Source organism: Terrapene carolina, unplaced genomic scaffold, assembly GCF_002925995.2.
Source record: "Terrapene carolina triunguis isolate 2854851 unplaced genomic scaffold, T_m_triunguis-2.0 Scaffold112, whole genome shotgun sequence".
In the NCBI taxonomy this organism is placed as follows: domain Eukaryota; kingdom Metazoa; phylum Chordata; order Testudines; family Emydidae; genus Terrapene; species Terrapene triunguis.
Window position 1 is genome coordinate 7093508 of NW_020664463.1, and position 24976 is coordinate 7118483.

Here is a 24976-nt window from a genome sequence, read left to right on the forward strand (position 1 = left end):
TACTGCAGTTCCTTTTGGCCAGCCAAGAGCACCATCTACACCAATGGTTCCCAACCTTTTTCTGTCCTCCCTCCTTACCCATAACAGAACCTGTCCATGCCTGGTCGGGGGCCACGGTTGGGAGTGGGGCTGGAGCCGTGGGTTGGGGCTGGGAGACAAGGCAAAAGCTGTGGCTGTGGTTGGGGGCTGTGGTTGGGAGCTGAGCCTGGGGACAGGAGGCAAGGCCAGGGCTGTGGCTGGGGCTGAGGCCGGGGCTGGGGGCAGAGTGGGGCTGAGTGGCACTCCCTCCTGGCCCCCCAAACCTAAACATCACACCTAAACACCATGCCCCCCCCCCGAACGTTCCTTCATGCCCCCTTAGGTGGGCGCAGCCCACAGTTTGGGGACCGCTGATCTACTTCTCTGGCTCCAGCAAGGAACTGACTGTCTCTGATTGGGCCCTGATTGGCTGCTTCCTGCGCAGGCTCTCTAGGCTGCTCAGAGGACTTAGTTCCACTGCTCTTTTCCTGAAATGGCTGTGGCATGACCCTGAGGCCTCTAGCAAGGGGCCTCTGGGCCTAGTCCACTCTGTCACAGGCAGCATAAGCAGGTGTAAGTTACATTTATACTTTGTGCAAATGATAATCAGGACTTCTTATGTTTAGTACCAACACTGTACGATATCACCTCACCTAGAGGGTCACCAGTGACAACTCTGTTACTCTTCTTATTATGCATGTTATTTCAATATCTCTTCAGTTATTTTTAACCTGTTATCTCACTTCAGTTAGATGCAACTCCACACAGCTCCTTAGCTCCAGCCACAACAGACCTTTTTTAAATATACCTCCCATTCTTGCTCTTCTGAGATTATACTTCACTGAACCATGTGGAATTTTGATATTATACTGTATAAGCTAATGCATTTACAACACCATTCAGCATCCTGGAAGTAATTAACAGTTTTATGTACACTGATAAAATCTTTACTGAAAACTCCTTGTGCTATGACATAATATTTGTTCATATTCACACACCTTTCCAGTTAGAAACCAGACATATCTTCTACATTTCTAATTCCGTCACAATCACTAAATATCCCTAGGCTACGGTTTAATTAAAGGCAGTTCCTGGACCTGATCTCTCTGCTGGCATTGTACTACATTATTCAATATAGACTGGATAATATTCCTAACACAATTTTATAAAAATCCAAACCCATTGTTCTGGGAAAACAATTATGTTTTGATACACTTAGACTTTTCACTTGACCCAATACATGTTCTGGTCTGTTCAGCTATGACACACTCACACATGCAACATCTGGCACAGCTGGACAGACCAGAAATCTGACATTAACGTAAATGGACCACAATTTTTGTGTTTTCATTTAATATTCTAATATTGATGCCCTTCCACCTACATTTTGTTCTGGTTCTGAGTTGCTAGAGTGATTCAGGTGCTTTCTACAAAATGTTTAGCAAACGTATCCCATATTTACAAACATATATAAAGCATCCAGCAATATTTGTATAACATTGCATCTAATTATTTGAATATGATATTAATTCTATACGTGCAAACATTAAAAATTTACAAGATTGCATTCTTTCATTTTATGTATAATTTCTAAAATACAAGAAAAAATGGCCTGATTCTGGTGCCAATTGTATATATCTATCAGGAGGAATCATATTGGTGTCAAAGGATGTACAGTGGATCAGACCCATCATTGCCAATATTTTCAACATTAGAAGCCTAAATATAAACTCCTCAATCAATATTTAGGCCCCTCTACTTCAATTCACTGCACACAAGAGTGCCACTGAGGTTAATTTATGATTTATTCCAATTCTCAAACTAACTACCTTGGACTCTTGCATATGAGAGTCAATTACTTCGACATACAAACCTTTTATTGCATGAGAAAAAGCAAACTGTTCAATTTTTTATGGGCTCCAGAATGCGTTAAATATAATGATGTATATTTTTCTTTTTTTGTTATTTTGAAATAGAAACAATAGGTCAAACTCTCTCCACTGATCTGGCCCCTTTGTGTGGCTCTGGTTGTACTGATTGCATTTAGCCAGCTGAGATTTTCCCCTAGTTGAAGGGGAGCTCTTAGCTGGAGTGAGAGTGAAATAACTGGAAGTGGCTGGTGGGGTGTGATCAGAAAACAGCTATGTTCCTACAATTCTTAGCTTTTGGAAGTTACCTTGGGGACCTATACTGGGGCCACAGCTGTGCAGGGCAGAGAGCCAGGGATTCATAAATGGCTCCCTGTGCGGCACCTTCTTTCATGTACTAGGCAGATTTGGGTCTAGAAAGAATCTGGCCCAGTATGTATTGACCTTATTTTTACACAATTATTACTTTGAAAATGATTGTAATTGATTTTGGAAACACGTTGATTACTATACTCAGCTTGCTTGTATAGCTTGCTTGCCTTTGACGGTAAGAGAATGCCATCAGAGGCTTTCATGCTTGTGAATATGTTCCATGCACATTTCCATAGAGGAATATGTCTGTTCATGTACAACAGGGCAACTCTCATGCTTCAAGAATGCATTTCCACCAATTAGCACATGTATTAACCTGGAACTCTGGGGAAATAATTTCCAGGCCTAGTTTTATTACATAGGGGTGTTTTAAACAACTATCCAACTGGAGTAGCTTCCTTACTCGCAACATTTACTTTAAATTTACTTTATACGTATATAACCTTCATCTTGTTGCTCAAGAGCAGAAGGCTTTTAAATAGGGCTGTGCCAAACTGTTCAGTGGCTTGAGGGAGGAAAATCTGTTCCATACCGATCTTCTGACTTGCTACACTATTCACAGACTTCTTGTGAATTCTAGTTGTGACACTGTAGAAACTAGAGGTGATCTTGTGCCACTGAAGTCAATGGGAGTTTTGCCATCGACTTCCATGGGGCCAGGATTGGGCCCTAAATGTGTAAGTGACCATGTGTTCTGGGTAGTAATCTTTTGTATGTATGAAGACCTTTCTCCTGGTCCTTTGTTTCTCTGCGAAAATAAGTAAATTGCAGCTTTTACCATCCAACAGTCAGTCTTACAGAGTTTCCAAATATTTTGCTGCCTTAGTTGACAATGTGTTGTCTGTATTGGCATTCTCGTGCTCTCACAAGAGATTAGCGCCACATAAGATTGCATTTTCTATTTATTCATATAACAGGTACAGCAAAGCAGATACGTGGCAAACTTCTCCAGGCTGTTTTGATTTGAGCTTATTACTGTTCTTCGGTAATCACTGAGGTAGAAAATACATTGAGAGTTAGAGGAAACTGTATTTGGATAATTATGCAGTTAGTTTTTGTGTCTTTATGCCCTACCTGAATATATTAGTTATTAATTTTAACAGTGACTGCCATCTCTGAAAGTGTTACTAGTTAAAATTGTTTTAGCCCATCTGTGGTAACTTGGTTCTTTAGGAAAATCCAATGCTGCAATGAAATGGATTTAATTCTTTTATTTTTAATGTTTTCTATTTCTAACTAGATTTTTCCAGGCCTAAAAAATAGCACCTTTTAAGATACATACACAAAAGGATAATGTATTTTGCTATTTAGTTAATATCATGACATTAAAATAAAAACGAAAAAATGTTTTTTTCTGAACTGATGATAATGTATTAGGGTAGCCGTGTTAGTCTGTATCCACAAAAACAACGAGGACTCCGGTGGCACCTTAAAGACTAACAGATTTATTTGGGCATAAACTTTCGTGGGTAAAAAAATCCACTTCTTCGGATGCATGGAGTGAAAATTACAGATGCAGGCATAAATATACCGACACATGAAGAGAAGGGAGTCACCTTACAAGTGGAGAACCAGTGTTGACCAGTAATGATAATGTAGCTTCCTGACTCAATTTCCCTGAAATACACATTTTGAAGCCAAACGTAGTAAAATGAACTTTATGGCTTCAGCTTGAGCTTAGGGTGCTAAATCAGCATAACATCAAATACAGTTTGCTATAGTTAGCATTATCTGTTCAGCTGAGGTATAGGACAGGTTTAGAAGAGAGCAGGGCCAAGCTTTTCAAAAATGGATGCTGAAAGTTAGGCTCCTGCGTTCAAACACTGAAGTCAGTGGGTGCTGCAGAGTGCTCAGCATATCTCAAAATCAGGCTAGTTATTCAGGTGCTTAAATGCATGAATTTAGGAACCTAATTCTAGAAATACATTTTAAAAAAATATGGCCAGGGTATTTTTGAGGGAATTTACACATTATATTTGCCCTTTATCCACTCTGGGTGAGATTGTGGGCTGTTCCTCTAGGGCAGCACACACAATTGCAGTCCCAGGCGATGGGAGGCAAAGTCATCTGTGAACCCTCCCGTTTCTGGACCGGTTGGGGGCTCAAACAGCCTCCAGTATAACTTAGAGTAGCTCACTGGGTTGCTTATGCCCAGCTCTGTAACCTGGAGTTGCCCTTCAGTATGCACTGTAGAATGACCCTGATATGTCCTCTTCTCTCCAGCTCCATTCCTGGCATGTCCCCTAAGTTGAGACTTAGAAGAGGTTTGCATTAGGGCATCCTCTGGCTGTCCTGTGTATTGCCCCGTAACCCAATGCTGACGAGGGTGCACTATACATCCTCTTCTTTGCTCAATTGACGGAGGCTGAATCTGTTACAATTCCAGCAAAAGAGCCTTGTCTCTTTATCTTGAGTTGTAGTAGCTCATTCTTTTAGCTTTGGCAGACCCAAGTTCAGTCCTTCATGTGTACAGTCAGCCAAGATGGCAGCTTTCATATCTGCACCAGAGAATTTTCCTTCAGTCAGTTAGGGCTTTTATGGTCCCTGTCCACTGCTGCAGTGCTGTACTTGGCTTGTACAGAGAGGAGAATCCTCCCTATGTCTTAAAGGATCCCTGTCCTGATAAAAATCACATTTAAAAAAACCTCCTTACCTGTATCACTAATAACATATTTAGGCTAATTTATTAAAATTAAAAACCTTTTCTTGCTCTTGGTTTAGTTTGGCACTTGCCATTACTGTTATCTGTGAAGTTCAAAGGGTTTTTGGTGTTCTACCAGATATAGAAGAAGGAGCTTACAAATTAAGCCCTCGTTCCTGAAAGCTGATCCACACAGGCAGACCCTTTCAATTCAGTGGGCGCGGACTATGCTCAGCACCTTGAAAGATGTGTCCTCAGGCCCCTCAACTTCCCTGGGAGTTGCAGATGATCAAAGTATGCAGGAATGGATCTGTGGTGAAATTCAGTTTTTCTTATAACTTTTTATACACTAACATAACTCAGTTAAAATGTGTGTTTCCAATACTGCGGGGAGAATAGAAATCCATTAAACTGTCTCTTTTCTTTCTAGGCTTTGTAAAATTGAACAAAAACCATATTTTTGCTTTACAACTTTTTATGTATTCTTTCACTTTCCACAGTATACCCCCATGAGCAGTTCTGCAGACGCATGAACAGTCAAAAACCTTTAAATACTGTAAATAACTGAAATAATTTAACAGCTAAATGAGACTGAAAAAACCCCTCCTCTCCACCAACTAAGGCTTTGTCCTCAGAATGAGCCTGAGTGAATAGATGTACTTTTCCGTGCACTATGTAGATCAACAGATATGGACTTCTTTGGAGTAATGAGTGAAACAAATTCCATAGTTGTGATCCCACCACAAAGAATATCCTGCTTCCAGTCCTCTGATGTACTAATCTAGGGATATTGTTGATTTGTGTGGTCCAGTTAGAAACATGGGAGTTGCTGTACTGATCATACCCAAGGTCCATCTAGTCCAATACCCCCCTTTGACCTAGGCCAGCACCAGGTGTTTCAGACATAGGCAAATGTGTAGTAATCTGTTCCCCTCCCCCACATTAAGTCTCATCCTGATCGTTAGAGATTGGCTTATGACCTGAAGCATGAATGTTTTGTTAACATTAATTATGATATTGTGGATATTCTTGATATCAAAATAAAAGTCCACCCCCTTTTTGAATCTTGTTAAGTTCTTGGCCTCAATGATTTCCTGTGGTAACAAGTTCCACAGTCTAATTACAGTACTCATGTGAAAAACTTATTTCCTTTTTTATTTCTGAATTTCCCATCTTTTAATTTTTTGACTATACTCTAGTTCTTGCGTTATGAGACAGGGAGAACAGAAGTTCCCAATCTACATTCTATAGACCATTCATTGTTTTATATATTTTTAACAAGTCCTCTCATATTTTTCTATTTTCTGAGGTAAACAATCCCTATCTTTTCAATCTCTCTTCACAGGAGAGTTTTTCCAGCCCCTTGATCTTTCTTGTCACCCTTCTCTGAACCCCTGTAATCCTTTGTGAGGTGGGGTGACCAGCACTGCATATAGTATTCCAGATGAGGCCACACCATTCTTTTATATAAAATCTTTATACAGTAAAAGCTGTGTTATCTGACACTTTATCAACCAGAAAACTCTATTAAATGTTATTTCTGATATCTCCCCATACAAATCTTCAATCTAGTAACCGGGACTAGTATACTGCCCAGGAGGTTATGCAACTGCCCTCTACTTTTATGCAAAAGAAGCAGAAGACAAGTAAACAAGCTGATATCAGGGATTTATTCAAAAAAGCAGCTTCCAGGATGTGTCATAGGGTCATTACAGATTCAGCCCAATCTCCTACACCTTTTGTATCTACAATGATAATTGAGATTGATAATGATGACCCTGAGGCACTGCAAGATCCTGAAGTGCCTTCTGAATCATCAAAGAAAGATTAAATTATGTTCAGTATAATTTTAGTGTTAAGTGTATTTTTAGTTATCTGGGTGCACGCCATGCGCTGCCCATAGTGATATGTAGTGTCATAAGATAACCTACTGTATAGAAAACATTACCTGTATACATCTAAGTGCTTCAAGAAACTAACCACTCTGCAATGCAGTACTACTGGATTGGTGAACACTTGTTTACTTTACTACTGTATTTTATATTTTATTCATTTTATTGTATTCTAAGTCTTCGAAAATTGGTATTCCATTGGTAAAAGTATATCTCTCAGTTAACTGGAATATTTGATTAACCAGCATGCACCATTCCCCCAACATGCCGGATAACAAAACTCTTACTGCATTCTGTATTATTCACCATCCCATTCAGTATGCAACCTAACATCTTCTTTGGGTTTTTTTTGACAACAGGTGCACACTGAACCGAGGTCTTAATTGAGCTGTGTGGGAATAATGACACCCAGGTCCCTTTCTTGAGCTGATCCTGTTAATTTAGAACCCTGTAAGGTGTATTAATAGTTTAATTTTTTCCCCCTCCAATGTGCATTACTTTTCATTTTTAGACATTTAATTTAATTTACCATTGTATTGCCCGGTCACTAGCTTGTTCTGTGTCTCTGAAATTCCTCATGGTCCTCTCTAGTCCTCGCTAACCTAAATAACTATCTGTAAATTCTTCTACTTTACCTCTCACCCACCTTTCCAAAGTATTAATAATTAAATTAAATTAAATTAAATAAACAACACAGGACCTCGTATAGAATCTTCAGGCACCCAGCTGTTAACCTTTTGCCATGATGAAAATTGACCATTAAATCCTATTATTTGTTTTCTGTCTGCTAGCCAGTTTTTGATCCAAGACAATACTATCTTTCTCCTCATGACTACTTGCCTTTTTTAGTAGTCTCTTATGATGGACCCTGTCAAAGGCCTTTTGAAAGTCTAAATAAATTGAGGTCTACTTTATCTACTACTTTGGCATGCTCAAAGAATTCTAGATTAGTGAAAGGTGATTTTGTTTTGTAGAATCTGTGCTGGTTAGGATTTTCCAGATGTTTTGTTGTTCAGTTTTTAATGATAGTTTCACCCATTTTGCTTGGTACAGATATAAGGTTTGGTAGTCTGTTATTCACCTCTAGAGCCTTTTTAAATATAGGTACATAATTTGTTAACCTCCAATCCTCTGGAACAGTGGCTGTTTTTAAAATGAGATTGCTTATTCTTGTTAGCTCAGCCACTTTACTTAAGCTCCCTCAGAACTCCCTCAGAACTTTAAAAGCTTGATAACTTTTAAAACACATTGTCAACATCACATATCAATATATAAAAGGAAATATTTTAAAATCAAACTCTAGTAAGTTTTCAAGCAGCATTTCTCGTATTTTGTCTATCTGTAAATTTCAGTCATCATCTATGGAAATATTTTTTCATCCGTTTGTGTGCATATGGTGAAGTCAGCATTAACTAACCTTTACCAATAAAAATCTAATCCTAGGCCAGGAAGGTAAAGCCCTTCTCTGCACCTGTTCCAGTTTGAATTCATCTTTCTTAAACATGGGAGACCAGAATTGCACACACTATTCCAGATTAGGTCTCACCAGTGCCTTGTATAATGGTACTAACACTTCCCTGTCTCTGCTGGAAATACCTTGCCTGATACATCCTAGGACTACATAAGCTTTTTTCACAGCTGCATCACATTGACTGCTCATAGCTATCTTATGATCAACCAATACGCACAGGTCTTTCTCCTCCTCTATCGCTACCAACTGATAAGAACATAAGAACGGCCATACTGTGTCAGATCAAAGGTCCATCTACCCAATATCCTGTCTTCCGACAGTGGCCAATGCCAGGTGCCCCAGAGGGAATGAACAGAACAGGTAATCATCAAGTGATCCATCCCCTGTCACTCATTCCCAGCTTCTGGCAAACAGAGGCTAGGGACACCATCCCTGCCCATCCTGGCTAATAGCCACTGATCAACCTATCCTCCATAAATTTATCTAGTTGTTTTTTGAACCCTGTTATAGTTTTGGCCTTCACAACATCCTCTGGCAAAGAGTTCCACAGACTGTGCGTTGTGTGAAAAAATGCTTCCTTTTGTTTGTTTTAAACCTGCTGCCTATTAATTTCATTTGGTGACCCCCTAGTTCTTGTGTTATGAGAAGGAGTAAATAAGACTTCCTTATTTACTTTCTCCACACCAATCATGATTTTATAGACCACAATCATATCGCCCCTTGTATCTTTTCCAAGATGAAAAGTCCCAGTCTTATTAATCTTTCCTCATACAGAAGCTGTCCCTAATAATTTTTGTTGCCCTTTTCTGACCCTTTTCCAATTCCAATATATCTTTTTTGAGCTGGGGTGACCACATCTGCATGCAATATTCAAGATGTGGGCGTACCATGGATTTATGTAGTGGCAATATGATATTTTTTTGTCTTATTATGTATCCCTTTCTTAATGATTCCCAACATTCTGTTCGCTTTTTTGACTGCCGCTGCACATTGAGTGGATGTTTTCAGCGAACTATCCACAATGACTCCAAGATCTTTCTTGAGTGGTAAAAGCTAATTTAGACCCCATCATTTTATATGTATAGTTGGGATTATGTTTTCCAGTGTGCATTACTTGGCATTTATCAACATTGACTTTCATCTGCCATTTTGTTGCCCAGTCACCCAGTTTTGAGAGATCCTTTTGTAGCTCTTTGCAGTCTGCCTGGGACTTAACTATCTTGAGTAGTTTTGTTTCATCTGCAAATTTTGCCACCTCACTGTTTACCACTTTTTCCAGATCATTTATGAATATGTTGAATAGGACTGGTCTCAATACAGACCCCTTGGGGACACCACTATTTACCTTTCTCCATTCTGAAAACTGACCATTTATTCCTACCCTTTGTTTCCTATATTTTAACCAGTTACCAATCCATGAGAGGACCTTTCCTCTTATCCCATGATTGCTTACTTTGCTTAAGTACTCCAGTCAAAACTACTATTCCACCATGTTTCTGTTATCCCTATAATATATGGTTTCATGTCCTATACCAGTAGTTCTTGTTCCTCATTTTTGTTACCCAGGCTCCTTGCATTGGTACAAACATCTTAACTCTTGCTGCTTGGCTTCACCCACATTCCTTGCCCAATTGGGTACAATCATTCTACTGCCAGTGTCGCCTATCTGACTGGTATCAGCACTATCCTTCCTCTTAATGTCCATTCTCCTCCCACTGCTGTTCCTTTCTCCATTGCTGTATCCTTTCTTACTTGATTTTCCTCCCTTTCAAGTTAAAATTAGGGGTGGAGATTACATTAACATCTCCCAATGGTCTCTCCTGAGTTCCAAGTTTAAAGCTCTTTTAATGAGTTGTGCCAACCTCCAACCCAGAAATCTATTTCCCTCCCAACTCAGGGGGAGTCGATCCTATGAGAACTGTCTTCTGTCCACGAATGCCTCCCCATGGTCAAACATCCCAAAGCCCTCCTTATAACACCACTGCCTGAGCCATCTGTTGATCATAATCTTGTCTCACCTTCACTCTCTTCCTCTAGGGACTGGCAGAATCCCACTGAAGATCACCTGAGCCTTCATTTCCTTAAGCATCTTTCTCAGGCTGGCATAGTCTCCGTAGATGTGCTCCAGCGAGAATCTAGCTGTGTCATTTGTTCCCACGTGAAGGACTATCAGTGGATACTTTCTTGCTCCCATTCAGCCTCTGGTATCTTAGCTCCTGACAGACAGCACATCCTTCTGTTCTTGGGATCAGCTCTGGTGACAGGCCTGTCTGTTCTTCTTAGTAGGGAGTCCCCAGTCATGTAGATCTGCCTTTTTCTGGTGATGGTGTGATTATCTTGCCTTCCTCCTGTTCTTTCTGGCTGCATGTCCTCTTGTCTTTTATTCTGTCTTGCAATCTTCTGCGAGTCATACTGTATCCTCCTGGGGCTCTGAACTCTGTATATCTCAATTGGCTCTTTTCTTCTTATAGGTAGCTGCTTTTGTCTTCTTCCTTGCCTTCCCTCCTTCGGTTACAGCCTGCTGTGCTGCTCCTTCATTTTCCAACTCAGCAAACCTGTTCCTGAGTTCTATTTCTCATTCACTAGCCGGTCTTTTCCTCTGCCTGGTTTTTGTAGTCACATGCTTTCTCTGGCCACTTCCCTCACCCAGCAGTCTCCCCTCCGAGTTCTTCAGTCCAGTTTGCATCTGCGAGTCTTGACTTTTCCCTTCAGCCTCCTCTTGCCTTTGCTTCATCATCTGCTGGAACCCCCTTCAAAACTCAACCATAGTTTCCACCTGCATCTCCAAGCCTCAGATTTTCTGTTCCATCAGCTCTATCAGGCGGCACTTCATACAAATGAAGCTCTTTTCAGATTACCTGCTCTAGGATCATATACATCCCGCAGCTTCCACATCCGTTCATCTTCATTGTCTCTTCCATGGCTTTGGTCACAACCACTGCTACCTCTGTACCTGTCATAGCCTTCCCGCCTAAATTCCTGTTTTTGCCCCCAAGGATCATAAAAATTAGCACCATAAATGGCAATAACTTAACAGTCTCTGGAGAACACAAGGATTAAACTGATTTGAAGACTTTACTATCCTCCCCCCCAATATGGATACTCCAGGTCATAGCTGAAACACTATAGCCTGAAAGTGCAGGGAAGCTTTTGCCTGTATTGTTTTTGTTCTGTGCATAATCAGAGTGTTTCAGATATCTAGAGCTGTCAGTCAATGCCTTTTAAAGATCACTGGCACAATTAAGAAAAAAAGTCTTTAACTGGAGAATCATTATAGGAATCTTTCAAAACTCCAGGAGGAATTTCAAATTCAGCGGCTGTTTGGTCTTCTTGTTTCTCTGTGAAATAGAGATAATAGCTGTTTATGAGGATGCTAAAATAATAATGCGTTTTGTGTTACTGGTGACTAATAATGTATTGTCAAATGGTGGGCTGGAAGATGCATGATTTTGTCATGTAGAAAACCTCTTCTCCCTCCCTAGCATTCCGAGAAGTACATTTTCTTTCTACCCCACATCACTTCTGTTTTTCACACAAAAATACGAGATCTTGTTTATTGCTTATATATGTCTTACTGGCTGTATTTAATACTCCCAGTATTTATTTCAATCACTATTGCAAAATTAGAAAGTGAGACTAAAAAGTGGAGTTCAATACAAAAAAGATTTGAGTATCAGACACAAGTCACCAAATATGAGACATCTCTAGTTAAGGGTGCATGTCAAATGTACTTTTTCTGTAGAAACATTTGTTTTGACTCAAAAGTCATTTTTAATCAAAAAAACATTTTGAATGAAAAATTTTGACCGGCTCTACTCAGCCTACCTCCCAGGCCAGTAACTGTGGAGTTACTATTCCAAAAGGAGGGAAGGGGGGAATTCCTCACAAGAGCGGCTGTGAAATCCCAGCATGATTGTTATAGAGTCTCCTGTAGTTTTCCTTAGGGCCAGCCCTGTGGCCCTGTGCAATTAATATATAGTACAATGGCAGTTTGGTTAAGAATGACACTGGAGGGACCCACTGAGCATAGCCTAAACTACTCTCGACATTCCCAAATGGGGAATATGCTGTCCCTGATTGACATTTTTAGCTAGGAACATTTTTTTTTATAAGGGCCAATCAGCCTAAAGTTGTCACTTCTCCCTGGTTGACGCTCTGCCACAGGAAACAAAAGGCCCATCAGACTGAAGATTATTCCTAAACAATAAGAGGGGAAGGAAGTCTGACAGGAAGGTGTAAGGACTAAAACCATGTCAAATGGTGTAGACACCAGGAGAAAGAGAATTCTCATTAAAGGTATCATTTATTTCTCTTTCAGCGAATGAGCAGGAAAAATAGAACTAAGGGCTGAATTCTGCTCCCACTTAATGCAAGGGAAGTGTTGCCATTGATTTCAATAGGAGTAGGCCCTAAAGGAAACAACTTGAAATTTCTTATTTTCATAAGGATGCTGGCTTCTCACCAGGGACAGAGTAAAATGCAGCATCATTTGCAAATTCTATAACCATGTTTATTAAAAAGAAACCCTTTCTATTGTCATTTATGTTCCCGATACTTTTAACTTCTTCCCTGTTAAGACAGAGAGTTTGCATAATATGTTAGTATTTCTTATTTTCCCCTCAAGGCTCTGGCTGCTGGGTAAAGTCTTTATCAGTGAGTGGACAAAAATTAATGTTTTAACAAAATAACAATGAAACTGAAGTGAATTGGACTAGCCTTATCTAATATGAATTCTATTTCCTTAGTAGTGTGTAACATTCTCTGGGTTTTATCATAATTCTTTAAACGGATGACAATGATTTATTTTTGCTAGATGAATGAAGAAGCTAATTGGTGAATTGCGGGATAGAGGCTTTGTGAAATTAGCCCCAGATTGAATGGGAGTCTCTTAATGAACTGTTTTGTGTGCTTGCTTGTCATTAGACATTCTGGACCTGATTTTTCTCATGCTTACGCTAGGGTAAATCAAAGAAACTTCACTGATTCCATTGGTTTTGAACCAGTGGGAAAGACCAGGCCTTCTGTGTTTCTGATGTCAAATATATTTTTTCTACTATGGATACCTTGTTTAAAGGGAAGTCCGATAGATTAGTCCCAACATTTAGGTTTTTTTAGTTTACAAAAATTAAATGAGAGTTTTAGAAGAGTAATTTTAATATGAGTACTTTCATGATTTTGTAACTGTATATTTAAAATGAAGCTTATCCCTTGCCCTTTTGGATACCCAAAACGAAGAGCAACTAGGGGTGATTTTTTTAGATGTTCTAAGTACACAGAGTTCCTATTGACTTAAACTGTAATTGTGAGAACTCAACTCTTCTGAAAATCAGGCTCCCTAGTACATGAGAACTTAAGTGAAATTGGCTGAGAACTGAGCAGTCAAGTTTTGCTATCTCCATGAGTGAAATGCAACAAGTAAAATATGGAGCATAAATGGTGGAAATCCATGTGGTGTTTTTTGTTTTTGTTTTTAATTTCCGTGGGGTTTGTTGTTAATGTGTTTGGTGCTGTTAGCAAAATAGATTTGGAATTTAAAACAAACAAATGTGTTCTATTTGAGATACAAGGTTGGTGAGGTAATATCTTTTATTGAACCAACTTCTGTTGGTGAGAGAAACCAGCTTTGAGCCACACAGAGCTCTTCTTCAGGTCTGGGAAAGGTACGCTCGGAGTACTTTTCCCAGACCCGAAGAAGAGCTCTGTGTGGCTCAAAAGCTTGTCTCTCTCTCACCCATAGAAGTTGGTCCAATAAAGTTGGTCCTGAGACTGATACAGCTAGAACTACACTACATGCGTTCTACTTGTCATTTTCCCTTTAAAGGGACACCATCAACTTAAACATCAACATTCTGTTTAAATTTTTGTTATCTACCAAAGTTACAAGTAACACCTGAGATTACTATGACGGGAAAACTGCTTAATTTAAATCCATGGCCATTTGTATTTCCATTTTCACTGTGCACCCTTAGTATTGTTGACTCTGAGCATTAAAAAATCATGAGATTGGCATAAAAATCATGATTTTTTTCATTTTAGCTGACCCATGTGCCCCCACGGAGCTCCAATAAATCTACTGATTTGGTGGGATCTGTTACAGAATTGGGGCTCTAGTCAATTTCCCCTGCTGTTTGTGTGGGTCTTTCATGCGGCAACAAAGGGAGGTAAAAACATTTATCAAAATTAGGAAAACATGATTGTAAAAACACAAACATTGACATAGGGCAGGTGTAGTGCTTGAAGCTATTGGAATGGACCTAGTGGATTACTCAGTTCAATGTCCAGCTGGGAGAGGGCTCTCTAATCCCTCCAGGAGAGGAAAAAGAACAGTTTTAGGTGAGGGAAGACCAAGCTGATGAGGTTGTTGAAGGTTGCATGAGAACAGGAGCAGTCAAATAGAGGCAGCTGACTGGTAGAAGGTGGCCTGAGAGCTGGACAGACTCATCTTGTTGCTGACAAGGGGCCAGCGGTAGCTGGAGCAGAAGGATACAGGAAGCAGCCTGCAAGTAAGATGGTACAGTGGAAGGGTTGAAAGGAGGCTCTGACCTGTATGCCCTTTTACTGGACTACCCCTTGGGACTGGACTAGGAACATTTGTTTTGATCTTTATGTTGTAGCTTAAATTAATTGTTCCTAGAGCATTTGTACCTTGTATTTTTGGCAGCCCAAAGGAAGGAATGGTCTGAAAATGGAGTATTCAGAGCCTGGGAACCTATTGATGGCTAAAGCCTAGTTCTTGGAGCAGCTACAGCACTTGTCTCCAAGCTAGTGGTGCTGGAAGTATGCCACCAGACATCTAGGGGTAGCACAGCACTCATACCGACACCTTACAGTAAGGATGCTTACACTAATTCTAAATAGACTTCAGGTTGATGGGATCACATAAATATGGTTTCAAAGTTTAACCTTATGCCCTATAACCCATTTCTTTGAGATGAAAAATAAAATTGCCTGTGTATAGAAACCAAGAAACTGTTTTTCATACTGTGTGATGGACAACATTTTGATTTGTATGATATTTATATGAACAGATGGGCTTTTCTGTACCAACAGGCTAACACCAGAGACCCTCAAAAGACTCTACAAATTGAACAATAATACAGGCTATAATATAAACTATTTATGAAGGAAAGTCATGTGTATGACAAGAAAAAGAGTTTTCTCCTGGAGTTTCCTAAGCAAGCAATGCTCTTCATTAAGCTAAAGAATATCTTAAATACCTCAGAGCAGCAGGGACACTTAATCCTCAGCTCTTCACAAACACTCCCATCTCTGAGGTGTTGAAATCAGGTGTTTTGTACAATGCCTTCACAAGGTATGTCAAATAACATGACACCACATATTTAGTGCATGGAATGGTGCAAACATGGGGAGCATGAGGAGGGATTTTGCCTCAATAAGCTAAGTGGAATTCCACAGCTTCTCCACAAAATCCTCCTCCATCATTTAGGAAAAGCATCACCTGCTCCCTTCCCTCCTTGGATGGTGTGACTGACCTCTTCTGCAGGCTGGTGCAGAAGGGCGCAGCCATGTCTTGCCTCCTACACACACCTCTCTACTCTTTTATTGGACTCCCTGGAAACACAGACTGCTATCCTGGTGCTTCAGTCTTACCCATTTGTCCTTCTTGGGTCTTGAAATCTATTCAGTTTACCATGCAGGGTTCTTTCAGATCAGGCCTTAAAAACTGAGGATGAGCTTTTCCAAGGGGTTATAGCCTCATTGATTTCGAAGGGAGTTTATGTGGCCAATCCCCTAGTCTCCTTTGATAATGTCAAACTGGGGGATCTTTCTGGCTTGCGTGGATGTTAAAGGTCTCATGGCATTCTTTGTAACTAAGGGTCTGCCCTGGTGTCTTTGGCCAAAATTTCTCCCTCACCACTGTGTTTCAGTGGTAGGTGACATTTATAAAGCATTTTGAAATAAAAAGTGTTATTCAAATGTAAAACATTACTGTTGCTTTTAGACACAGTAAGTGAAAACCCCTGTGTGTTGGCCAACAATCCACCTTGATAAAATAGGTTTGAATGTCAGGGCAGACTATAATCTACAGCAGTGGTTCCCAAACTTTTTTCAGCCAAAGGACCCCTTTGGTATCTGACTAAATATCCCGGACCCCTTTCATTTCCAGTACTACTGTAACATCCCTGCCAGAGTGACCTCTCACATATGGTGAGTATGAGGTCACACTGTGCAGAAAACAAAATGGCAGCGGCCATGTGGCAAAACTGCCAGAATGCTGTTCTGGTGCAATCTGGCCTTGGCACAAGGGCCCCTGCATAACCCACAGTGGACCCTAGGAGTCCAAGGACTGCACTTTTGGAAAGACTCTTAGACTCATAGACTCATAGACTTAAAGGTCAGAAGGGACCATTATGGTCATCTAGTCTGACCTCCCGCATTATGCAGGCCACAAAAGCTGACCCACCCACTTTCCCTTAACTCAGCTGTTGAAGTCTCCAGATCGTGATTTAAAGACTTCAAGTCGCAGAGAATCCTCCAGCTTGCGACCCCTGCCCAATGCTGCGGAGGAAGGCGAAAAACCTCCAGGGCCTCTGCCAATCTACCCTGGAGGAAAATTCCTTCCCGACCCCAAATATGGCGATCAGTAGAACCCCGAGCATACAGGCAAGATTCTCTAGCCAGACCCACATTTTACCAGCGATGGCACTTTATTACCTAATTGACTAAAATCACGTTATCTCATTAAACCATTCCCTCCATAAACTTATCTAGCCTAATCTTGAAGCCAGAGAGGTCTTTCGCCCCCACCGTTTCCCTCGGAAGGCTGTTCCAAAATTTCACCCCTCTGACGGTTAGAAACCTTCGTCTAATTTCAAGCCTAAACTTCCCCACAGCCAGTTTATATCCATTCGTTCTCGTGTCCACATTAGTACTGAGCTGAAATAATTCCTCTCCCTCCCTGGTATTTATCCCTTTGATGTATTTAAAGAGAGCAATCATATCCCCCCTCAGCCTTCTTTTGGTTAGGCTAAACAAACTGATCTACAGTCTATTGCTAAACATTTAGAAAACTCCTAAATTTTCACTGTAATTTAGGATTAAGCCCCATGACATGTATTAAAACAGGAATTATGTAATGAAGTCTTTCACAGCTCTTGAAAATGAAGAGTTAATGGCTGCTGCATTTTGCCTATACACCATCACTGAGTGATCATTATTTAACTAATTGTCTTGTAAAGGGCTGTGAGATACCTTGAGTAAGAAAGGCACTGCTATTTAAATAAAACTAACAATTTCAATTCTAAATTTCTATACATGTTTTTTCAATCAGCCTGCAGGATGTCATTTGGTCAGGGTCACCTTTGAAGTGAGATACATTCCTAGTTCAATAAATGTGTAAATTAAAAAATGTTCTTGAGAAAGCAGATGCACAAGCAAGAACATGGTTGCATACTTAGTGTCACTTTTCTGTGCTATCACTGTGTTCCTAGCAGTAGCCAGACATCAATAAACCAAAACATATTTTTCTTCCTTAACATATTGTAATCCAGGATTAACATACACAAACCATTTTGATATCCTTCATTAAAAAGTAGGCGATGGCTTTATAACCAGCTGAATAGAATCCAGTTTGCTGAGGGCAAAAAAGCTAATTGCAGGGAAGAAACTAAATAATGGATTTAAAACATAAAAGCCTGACACATTCATAATTCAGACTGAAACTCTGGGTCGGTTATCTGTACTTCACTATACTGTTATGCCTGGTGTGTGCATTATGGAGATATTAGCACAATGCATAATGTTGCACTATACATCCCCTCCAATACTTAGGCAAGTATAAGTACTGCTACCATTTTGATTTGTCCTGAAGGGAAGAATAATTGTCTTGTGAAGCTCCATCACAGCACCATGACATTTGCATTCACATAGGATGATGCATAGAATGATTCTGTCTTTATTGTAGAGTGAGGTTCTGACAACTTTGGTAGATAAAAATCCTTGCACATTTTTTTATGGGAATATTAACCCAAGTTTTCTGGACCAATTCTATTAATGGTAACTTCATCCTACCTAATTGAATTCCCCAGGTATTTTCAATTCAATGCAGTATTTTTTATTTCCTGTGCTAAACTGATTGATAGTGCTACTGTGTGCTGTTTAAACGACTATCACAACTGATCCCACAGGTGGATGTATTTCAGAGGCAGATGAAAGACCTCTTCTACATGTAGTTTAGTTTCCTTCTGAATGAAAGGAAATATGTAATAAGATTCCAGGATTGTTACTCTGTATGTCACTCTGAAGCCTAGAATGTCTTTTGAGTCAGCATGAAACAACTACAAGCTTGGTTTTGTTCAGAATATCGTCAGGTTCAGTCATCACTGGGCCCTGTGAGAACCAGATGGAATGTTGGCATCCGAAGGTTCCGTGGCAGTTGGAACATGACAGCTGATCAGAGGAAGTGGGAGTAACAGTTGCATGGGTAACAAACAGGTGGTTGTGCCTCCAGCCAGGGGGCAGCTCTGTGCAAAAAAATTTGGGGAACATGTTCCCACAGCAACGTTGCTCACTAGAACACCATGCATGCCCCCATGTTTGGCTTTTGCACACACATGACTTTAAGAATTACACCCATGTGAGAGCACTTTCAGCTACTAGTCTATATGTACTATGTTATCATTGTCATGCACTGCTGCAATGTTAACACATAGCATCGTCATGATACCTTGACTCTTCATTGTGATCCACTGTTAAAGTGCTAGGAGGGATCTTAAACCAGTAGTAAGTAAAGGCTGTTCCTCCGCAGTTTTAATTTATGCCAGGATTGATTAGCTCAGGTTTTAGGGAGCTGCAGTCAACCCCTAAATATCTTGCCTGAGGCCACAGAATGATCAGTGCTAGGGCCAGGAATCGAATTTAGGAGGAGCCCTGGCTGCCAGTACCCTGCTCTAACTACACTTCTTCCTCATTATTCCTTTCCCCCCATGTGTCTTTTGTGTATAATCTCATGAAGTTGCCTTTAATATTATTTGGTTTGTAGTGTTGTAACTGTGTTGGTCCCAGGATATGAGAGACAAGGTGGGTGAGGTAATATCTTTGATTGGACCAACTTCTGTTGGTGGAAGAGACAACCTTTCAAGATCCATGGGTCCTACACATGCTTATCACAGCATGCGGTGTACTTCATCCAGTGCATCTAAGGCCCCAACAGCAACTATGTAGGTGAAACCAGACAATCACTATGCTCTCAAATGAACGCCCACAGAAAAATAAAAGAGAAAAACACCCTCTCATCCACGGGCAAACCTTTTTCGCAAAGCGATCACTCCATATCTGACCTCTCAGTCCTCATCCTTACAGGAAACCTGCCCAACTCCTTCAAAAGACAAGTTTGGGAATTTAAACTCATAATTCTGCTAGACACTAAAAATCATGGTAACAACAAAGACACTGGTTTTATGGCTCATTACAACAATTTGCAACCTACTTAACCCTTCTTTATCTTATGATTGCAGAGGTGTTAATTGCCCATTTTGTTTAAGTGGTTTCTTGCAACCTGTGTTAAACCCTTATGCTTAACAATCGGTCCCACCTTGTATATAGCTATGACACTCTTGTTAACTTTTCCAAACCTGAAGAAGAGCTCTGTGAAGCTCAAAAACTTGTCTCTTCCACCAAGCGAAGTTGGCTGATAAAATATATTACCTCACCCACCTTGTCTCTCTCATATTTTTTTGTGTTCCTTCTATTGTACTCTGCCCTGGTAATTTGAATAGAAAATACATCCCATTGCACAATTGTTTGTGAACACCAGGAATTCGTAACTCGGAAATTCTGCTTCATATAATAACTACATTATCCTAGTGCTGGATAGTGATGGAGTCTGCTTTTGGGAATGGGGGTGGGAATCAGACTGCTCATACTTTGGACTAATTTCCAAGCTTAATTCGCCCTCCTCTTTCCCCTTTTCTTGTCCCTATCCCAAGACCTAACCCCTCCCTAGTTCCCGATAGGCCTCAGGAGTGGCTGCTACAAACAAAGATTGTGTGTTCTCCTCTGTAAAAACTGGCCTTGTTTTCTGTTGCTAGGCTACCCCATTCCAGCTCCCATTGAAGAAATGCTCCGTGGTGGGAAATGGTGGGATTCTGAAGAAGAGTGGCTGTGGCAGACAAATAGATCAAGCAGATTTTGTCATGCGGTAAGACAGAACCCTGCTGCAGCACTGCCTCCTCCCCCACCCCCGCTAAGTCTACAACCTTTCAAAGCTGTTTGTTTGTGATTAATCAGTTGTATCTCGCCTTTTTTTCTTTTTCAGGGTGATTTACACAAGTGATTTGGGGGGAGGGTAGGCTGACCAGATGTCCTGATTTTATAGGGACAGTCCCGATTTTTTGGTCTTTTTCTTAGATTATCCCCCACTCCTGTCCCAATTTTTCACATTTGCTGTCTGTTCACCTTAGGGGAGGGCAGCAGTGGCAGATTTATATGCCCTCCCTGGCTATGCAGAAGCTTATCTCTGGGAGATTTATAGATGGATGAATCCTATTCATTAGATGTTAGCCTGACAAACACAATGGCAGTGAGAGAGAAAGCTGCCTTTTCTTTTGCTTTCTAATTACATTAGGCAGGGTTTGATCCTACGAGGTGCTGAGTGTCCTCTTTTGAAACTCAGATCCTCATCCCCACCCCATTGAAGTCAATCTGAGTAGATAGCACTTGACAGGGAGAGACCCATAAATGAGACAGAGTGGGCTAAAATGTTTTCCTGTGATTTTTCTCCGCTAAGATTCAGTTCTGACCATCTGAAAATAGAGCAGACTTCTTTCCTTGACACAGTTTTCTTTAAACTCCCCTCGTTCTCTTTTTGCTCCTGCCTTTCTGAAGGTATTAGGATCTGTCAAGCAGGACGTTGTGCTATATAGTGCTTTCTTGATTGAATTTGGCACTGTCTAGATCTGCACTCTAGATATTGGAGGGGGGAAAAGAAATTAGTTCCTCTTTGTTAAACATGAACAAGAAAAACGTTGTAGGGGGGAGGGAAGGAGGAAGGAAAGCTAAGCATTCCATTTCTCATCTCTATAGGAGTTTCTCATGGCTTTGAAATGGATTCAAAATTAACTCCCACTTCTAAGAGTTCCCTGATCAGATTTTGGTGGCTTATTATAAAACTGTACTAATTTGTGAAAAAACAAACATTGTTACCATAATTCTGGTTTGCACCCAAGAGACCAAATACCTTCCTTAATAGAACAGAGAAGTAAACTACAGACAAAGGAAATATGTACTGTACACTTAAAATATATACAGGGAAAAAATAGGCAGGGAGGGAGACAGTGCATGGTTGCTCTTAAAACATTTAAATTTTGCATTTACAACTAGATAACATTATTGCAGTATTCCCTAAAGTTCCTTATACTTAGTTTATGGAATACCTAAGGAATGCTTCAGTAATGAAAATTAGTTACAAAGACAATTAGAAAATTTTAAGGGCATCTCTTGTAGACTGATAGGAAAACATTTTCCGATACCAAAAGGGGAACTTGGCCGTAGGCTATTTTTAGTGTATTGTGAGTTGGATAGAAGTGGTAAGGGGAAATCCTGCAAAGTCTAGCAGCTGATTGCAAGCAGGATTGCATTAGTCATACACTGTCATATTTGTGGGAAAAGGTTTCAGATCTTTTAAGTGTACTGGATAATATACAGGTGGTGAAATGCTTTTCATTAGCAGGTGGAGTAAGTTAGATTTAATTGGCCTTTTCCATATCTAATTGCTGTAATTCTTTACTTGAGTGTAAAATATATATATATTTTACTTGGTAATGACTCCAAAAATTACATGAAGTTGCTTCAGCTTGCTAATAAGAGATCTTGGTGCAGCTTCCTTTAAAATATCTCTTCAATAACATCAAATATTACACCAATTTTAAACATATTGCAGTTTTTTCCTGTTCAAAATGTCTTTATTTTAAATTTATTCAGTTGCTATCCACCTCCTATAAGCTCTGTCACAAGATTACAATTATATTCTTTGATATATTGTAATCACTGAAGTTAGTTAATTACACAGTGATGTGGAAAACGGAGGAGTTTAAACACATTCAGTTGCTTGAACATACACTAAATAATGTTGCAGTAATACAAAGATTGCATTAGAGCAGCAGATCTCAGTCTTTAAGATGTAGCCCACCACACCTAAAACTCAAAAGTATTTGGCATATCACCTTCATAATTGTACTCAGGGTAGTCATTATGGATTCTTATTTTGACAATATACCTTAAACCAGTGTTTCTGAACCTTTTCAGATTTGCCAACCCTTATTTGAAGACCACATTTTTGTGACCCTACCTTAAGTTTACTGTAAGAGTAAGAGTAGAAATTATATCAGTGATAACAATAAGCCTATATAATTTATTTGTGTTTGTGTTTTGAGATGTTGACAGAGAGTACTTGACCTTGAAGGGAAAGCGTGCATGGCAGCAGAAGGGGAGTGAGGTGGTTTGGGTTTTATTTTTTTTTGCTTTAGGTTGAAATAAAATTTTCAATGCACCATGATCACTTTCGTAGCCGCTTCAGGGGGTCGTGACCCACCAGTTGAGAATCACTGCTTTAAACCAACCTAGGTGCCACCTGTTGGTGGCTTTTGTTCCACTAGTGACTAGTGGTATGTGTACTACAGTTGTGGATCAGTGCATTAGAATAAAGAACATAAATGAACATTTTCAAACACATTTTTTCATTTAAAAATTCAGATTTGTCCTTTTGACCTCCAGCCAGATTGACAGCACATTTATCCCTCTATAGATATACAGATTATACACCATCGTGCTTGTCTACCACATCAGCTTGCCATTGCCCATCCATATCCATAATAATTATATCGTTTCCCCTCAATATGGTTCCTTGCTGGTTTGAGTGATGTGTAAGCATCTTGATCATAAAGCCAATCAATCACCAGTTTCCTGTTCTTGCTTTATTATGCTGCTTAGTAGCCTGAAAATAGGGAAACACCCTGAAAGTCTTTTGGAAAAGTAATCATGATTGTACTTGTCCTCTGCATGGTCACTCAATGGGGGAAAATGGGTTAAATGATCTCTTTCAAGGACTCAAGACAATCATTGTTCTTCATTTGATTATCTAGAGAATGAAGTAGTGAGCATGGCCACCCGATAAAAATAAGTTTGCTAAGCACTGTGAGCATTTGCTATTTGCTACATTTCCCATCCCCAGCTAAATTTTGCTAAATTTGGTGCTTATTAAAGAACTGTAGATGGAACCAAATATACTGCATCAATTTCTGTGCAACCCTTTCTACTCCCTTCTTCAACTCTACCTGTGCACCTGAAGGCTAATTTGCAAGTCAGTTACTTGGCCTGTCCAAAAGTGAGCCAACCAATTGAGTTTATCTGAGCTGGTTTCGTAATAAGAACTGTCTCCCTGGCAGGGTCCACCTACAATGGTTCCTCCAGGAGCGTAAGACTATATAGTACCATATAGTATCATTAACTACCATTAGGGATGCAGGTTTATTACAGTGGTGAAAATTTCTTGGATACTGTGCTTTTCCTGTTTGTCTCCATGATTTTAATAAACTCACCCTGCAGCAGCGGCTCCTGCCCTGTGGGGTTGAGCTTCGCTCCCTGCTCCATATGTTGTGACCTGGTGTGAAGGGTCACAGCAGCTCTTAGGTCTGGCCCAGCTGCCCCACCATCATGACAGCAGGAGGGGAATGGCACCAAGCCAAATTTGAAAGATTGGCGCTTACGACCTGGCGCTTGGGGTCACAGTGCCACTCAGGTTTGGCCTGGCTGCTCCTCCATCTGTTTAATAATTGAAAGGCAAAAAGACCATGCATTGAAAACAAGAATTTTAAATCTTAGTGAATCCTCTAGTCCTGTCTAAAGAATTACACCCAGTGCCTTTCTATGGTCAATGCACCCATCTAGATTTTGGAGTACAGAGAACAAATATTGTAAGTATTACCAGTAAGATATGGAAAGAGTGACTTCTTTGTGGGATAAGCATAGTACAGTTCTTACTGCCTTGGGTAGTTTTATGTTTCCTCTTGATTCACCAGCTACCTATAGAGCATGAGGGTCTCAGCTGTGAAACAGGTACCACGTCATAGGGAACTCTGCATGTTGATCACATTTTTTCTATTGCCTTGGTTTCAATGAGAAGATACAACAGATACCAGTGTATTCAGATCCATATTGCTTTGAGGCCAACAGTCAGAGGATTTATATAAGCTCTTGGCCTCAAGAAATTCTTTTCTCTCCCTTCCCCTGCCCAAGACCAAAAGATTCATTAAATGACTAATAAGTGGTTGTGGTATAATTAAAAATGCATGCTCCTCGCTAGTATGAAACTTCCACTTCACAGTCTGTCCAACACCTGTCTGGGACTTGGCATTGTGTAAACCAGCCTAAAAAATAATTGAAAAAAGCAAAGGGGCTTCTGCTGACCAGCTGGCTTCTTGCTGAATTTCCAGCTGGGTCCTCAGCCAATTTCTTAATATTCCATGCTGCAGCACAAGCTGGGAGAGAGATTTACTGATGAAGGGAACTTGATTTTAAATGATGCATCTGGGGTTGGTTTATAAAAGCAGGCGTATTTATTCATATGTTTGGGTGATAAAGTTATGGCGATGCAATTATAAACGACAATGATTTAAACAAGCATTGAGAGAGAGTGTACCTTGATTCAGTGAAAACTTGACCTGCCTGTGCATGTGTGTTTAAATATAAAGATACT

General features: G+C 40.2%; 1 protein-coding gene across 1 annotated transcript in view; it reads left to right on the forward strand.

Annotated features, from left to right (window-relative positions):
* Nucleotides 1–24976, forward strand: part of ST8SIA1 (ST8 alpha-N-acetyl-neuraminide alpha-2,8-sialyltransferase 1) — a 163263-nt gene that overhangs the window by 80086 nt on the left and 58201 nt on the right. Inside the window, exon 3 of the mRNA XM_026652309.2 lies at nt 20313–20422. Within this exon, the coding sequence (XP_026508094.1) occupies nt 20313–20422 (110 nt within the window). The remainder of the gene's footprint in view (nt 1–20312; nt 20423–24976) is intronic.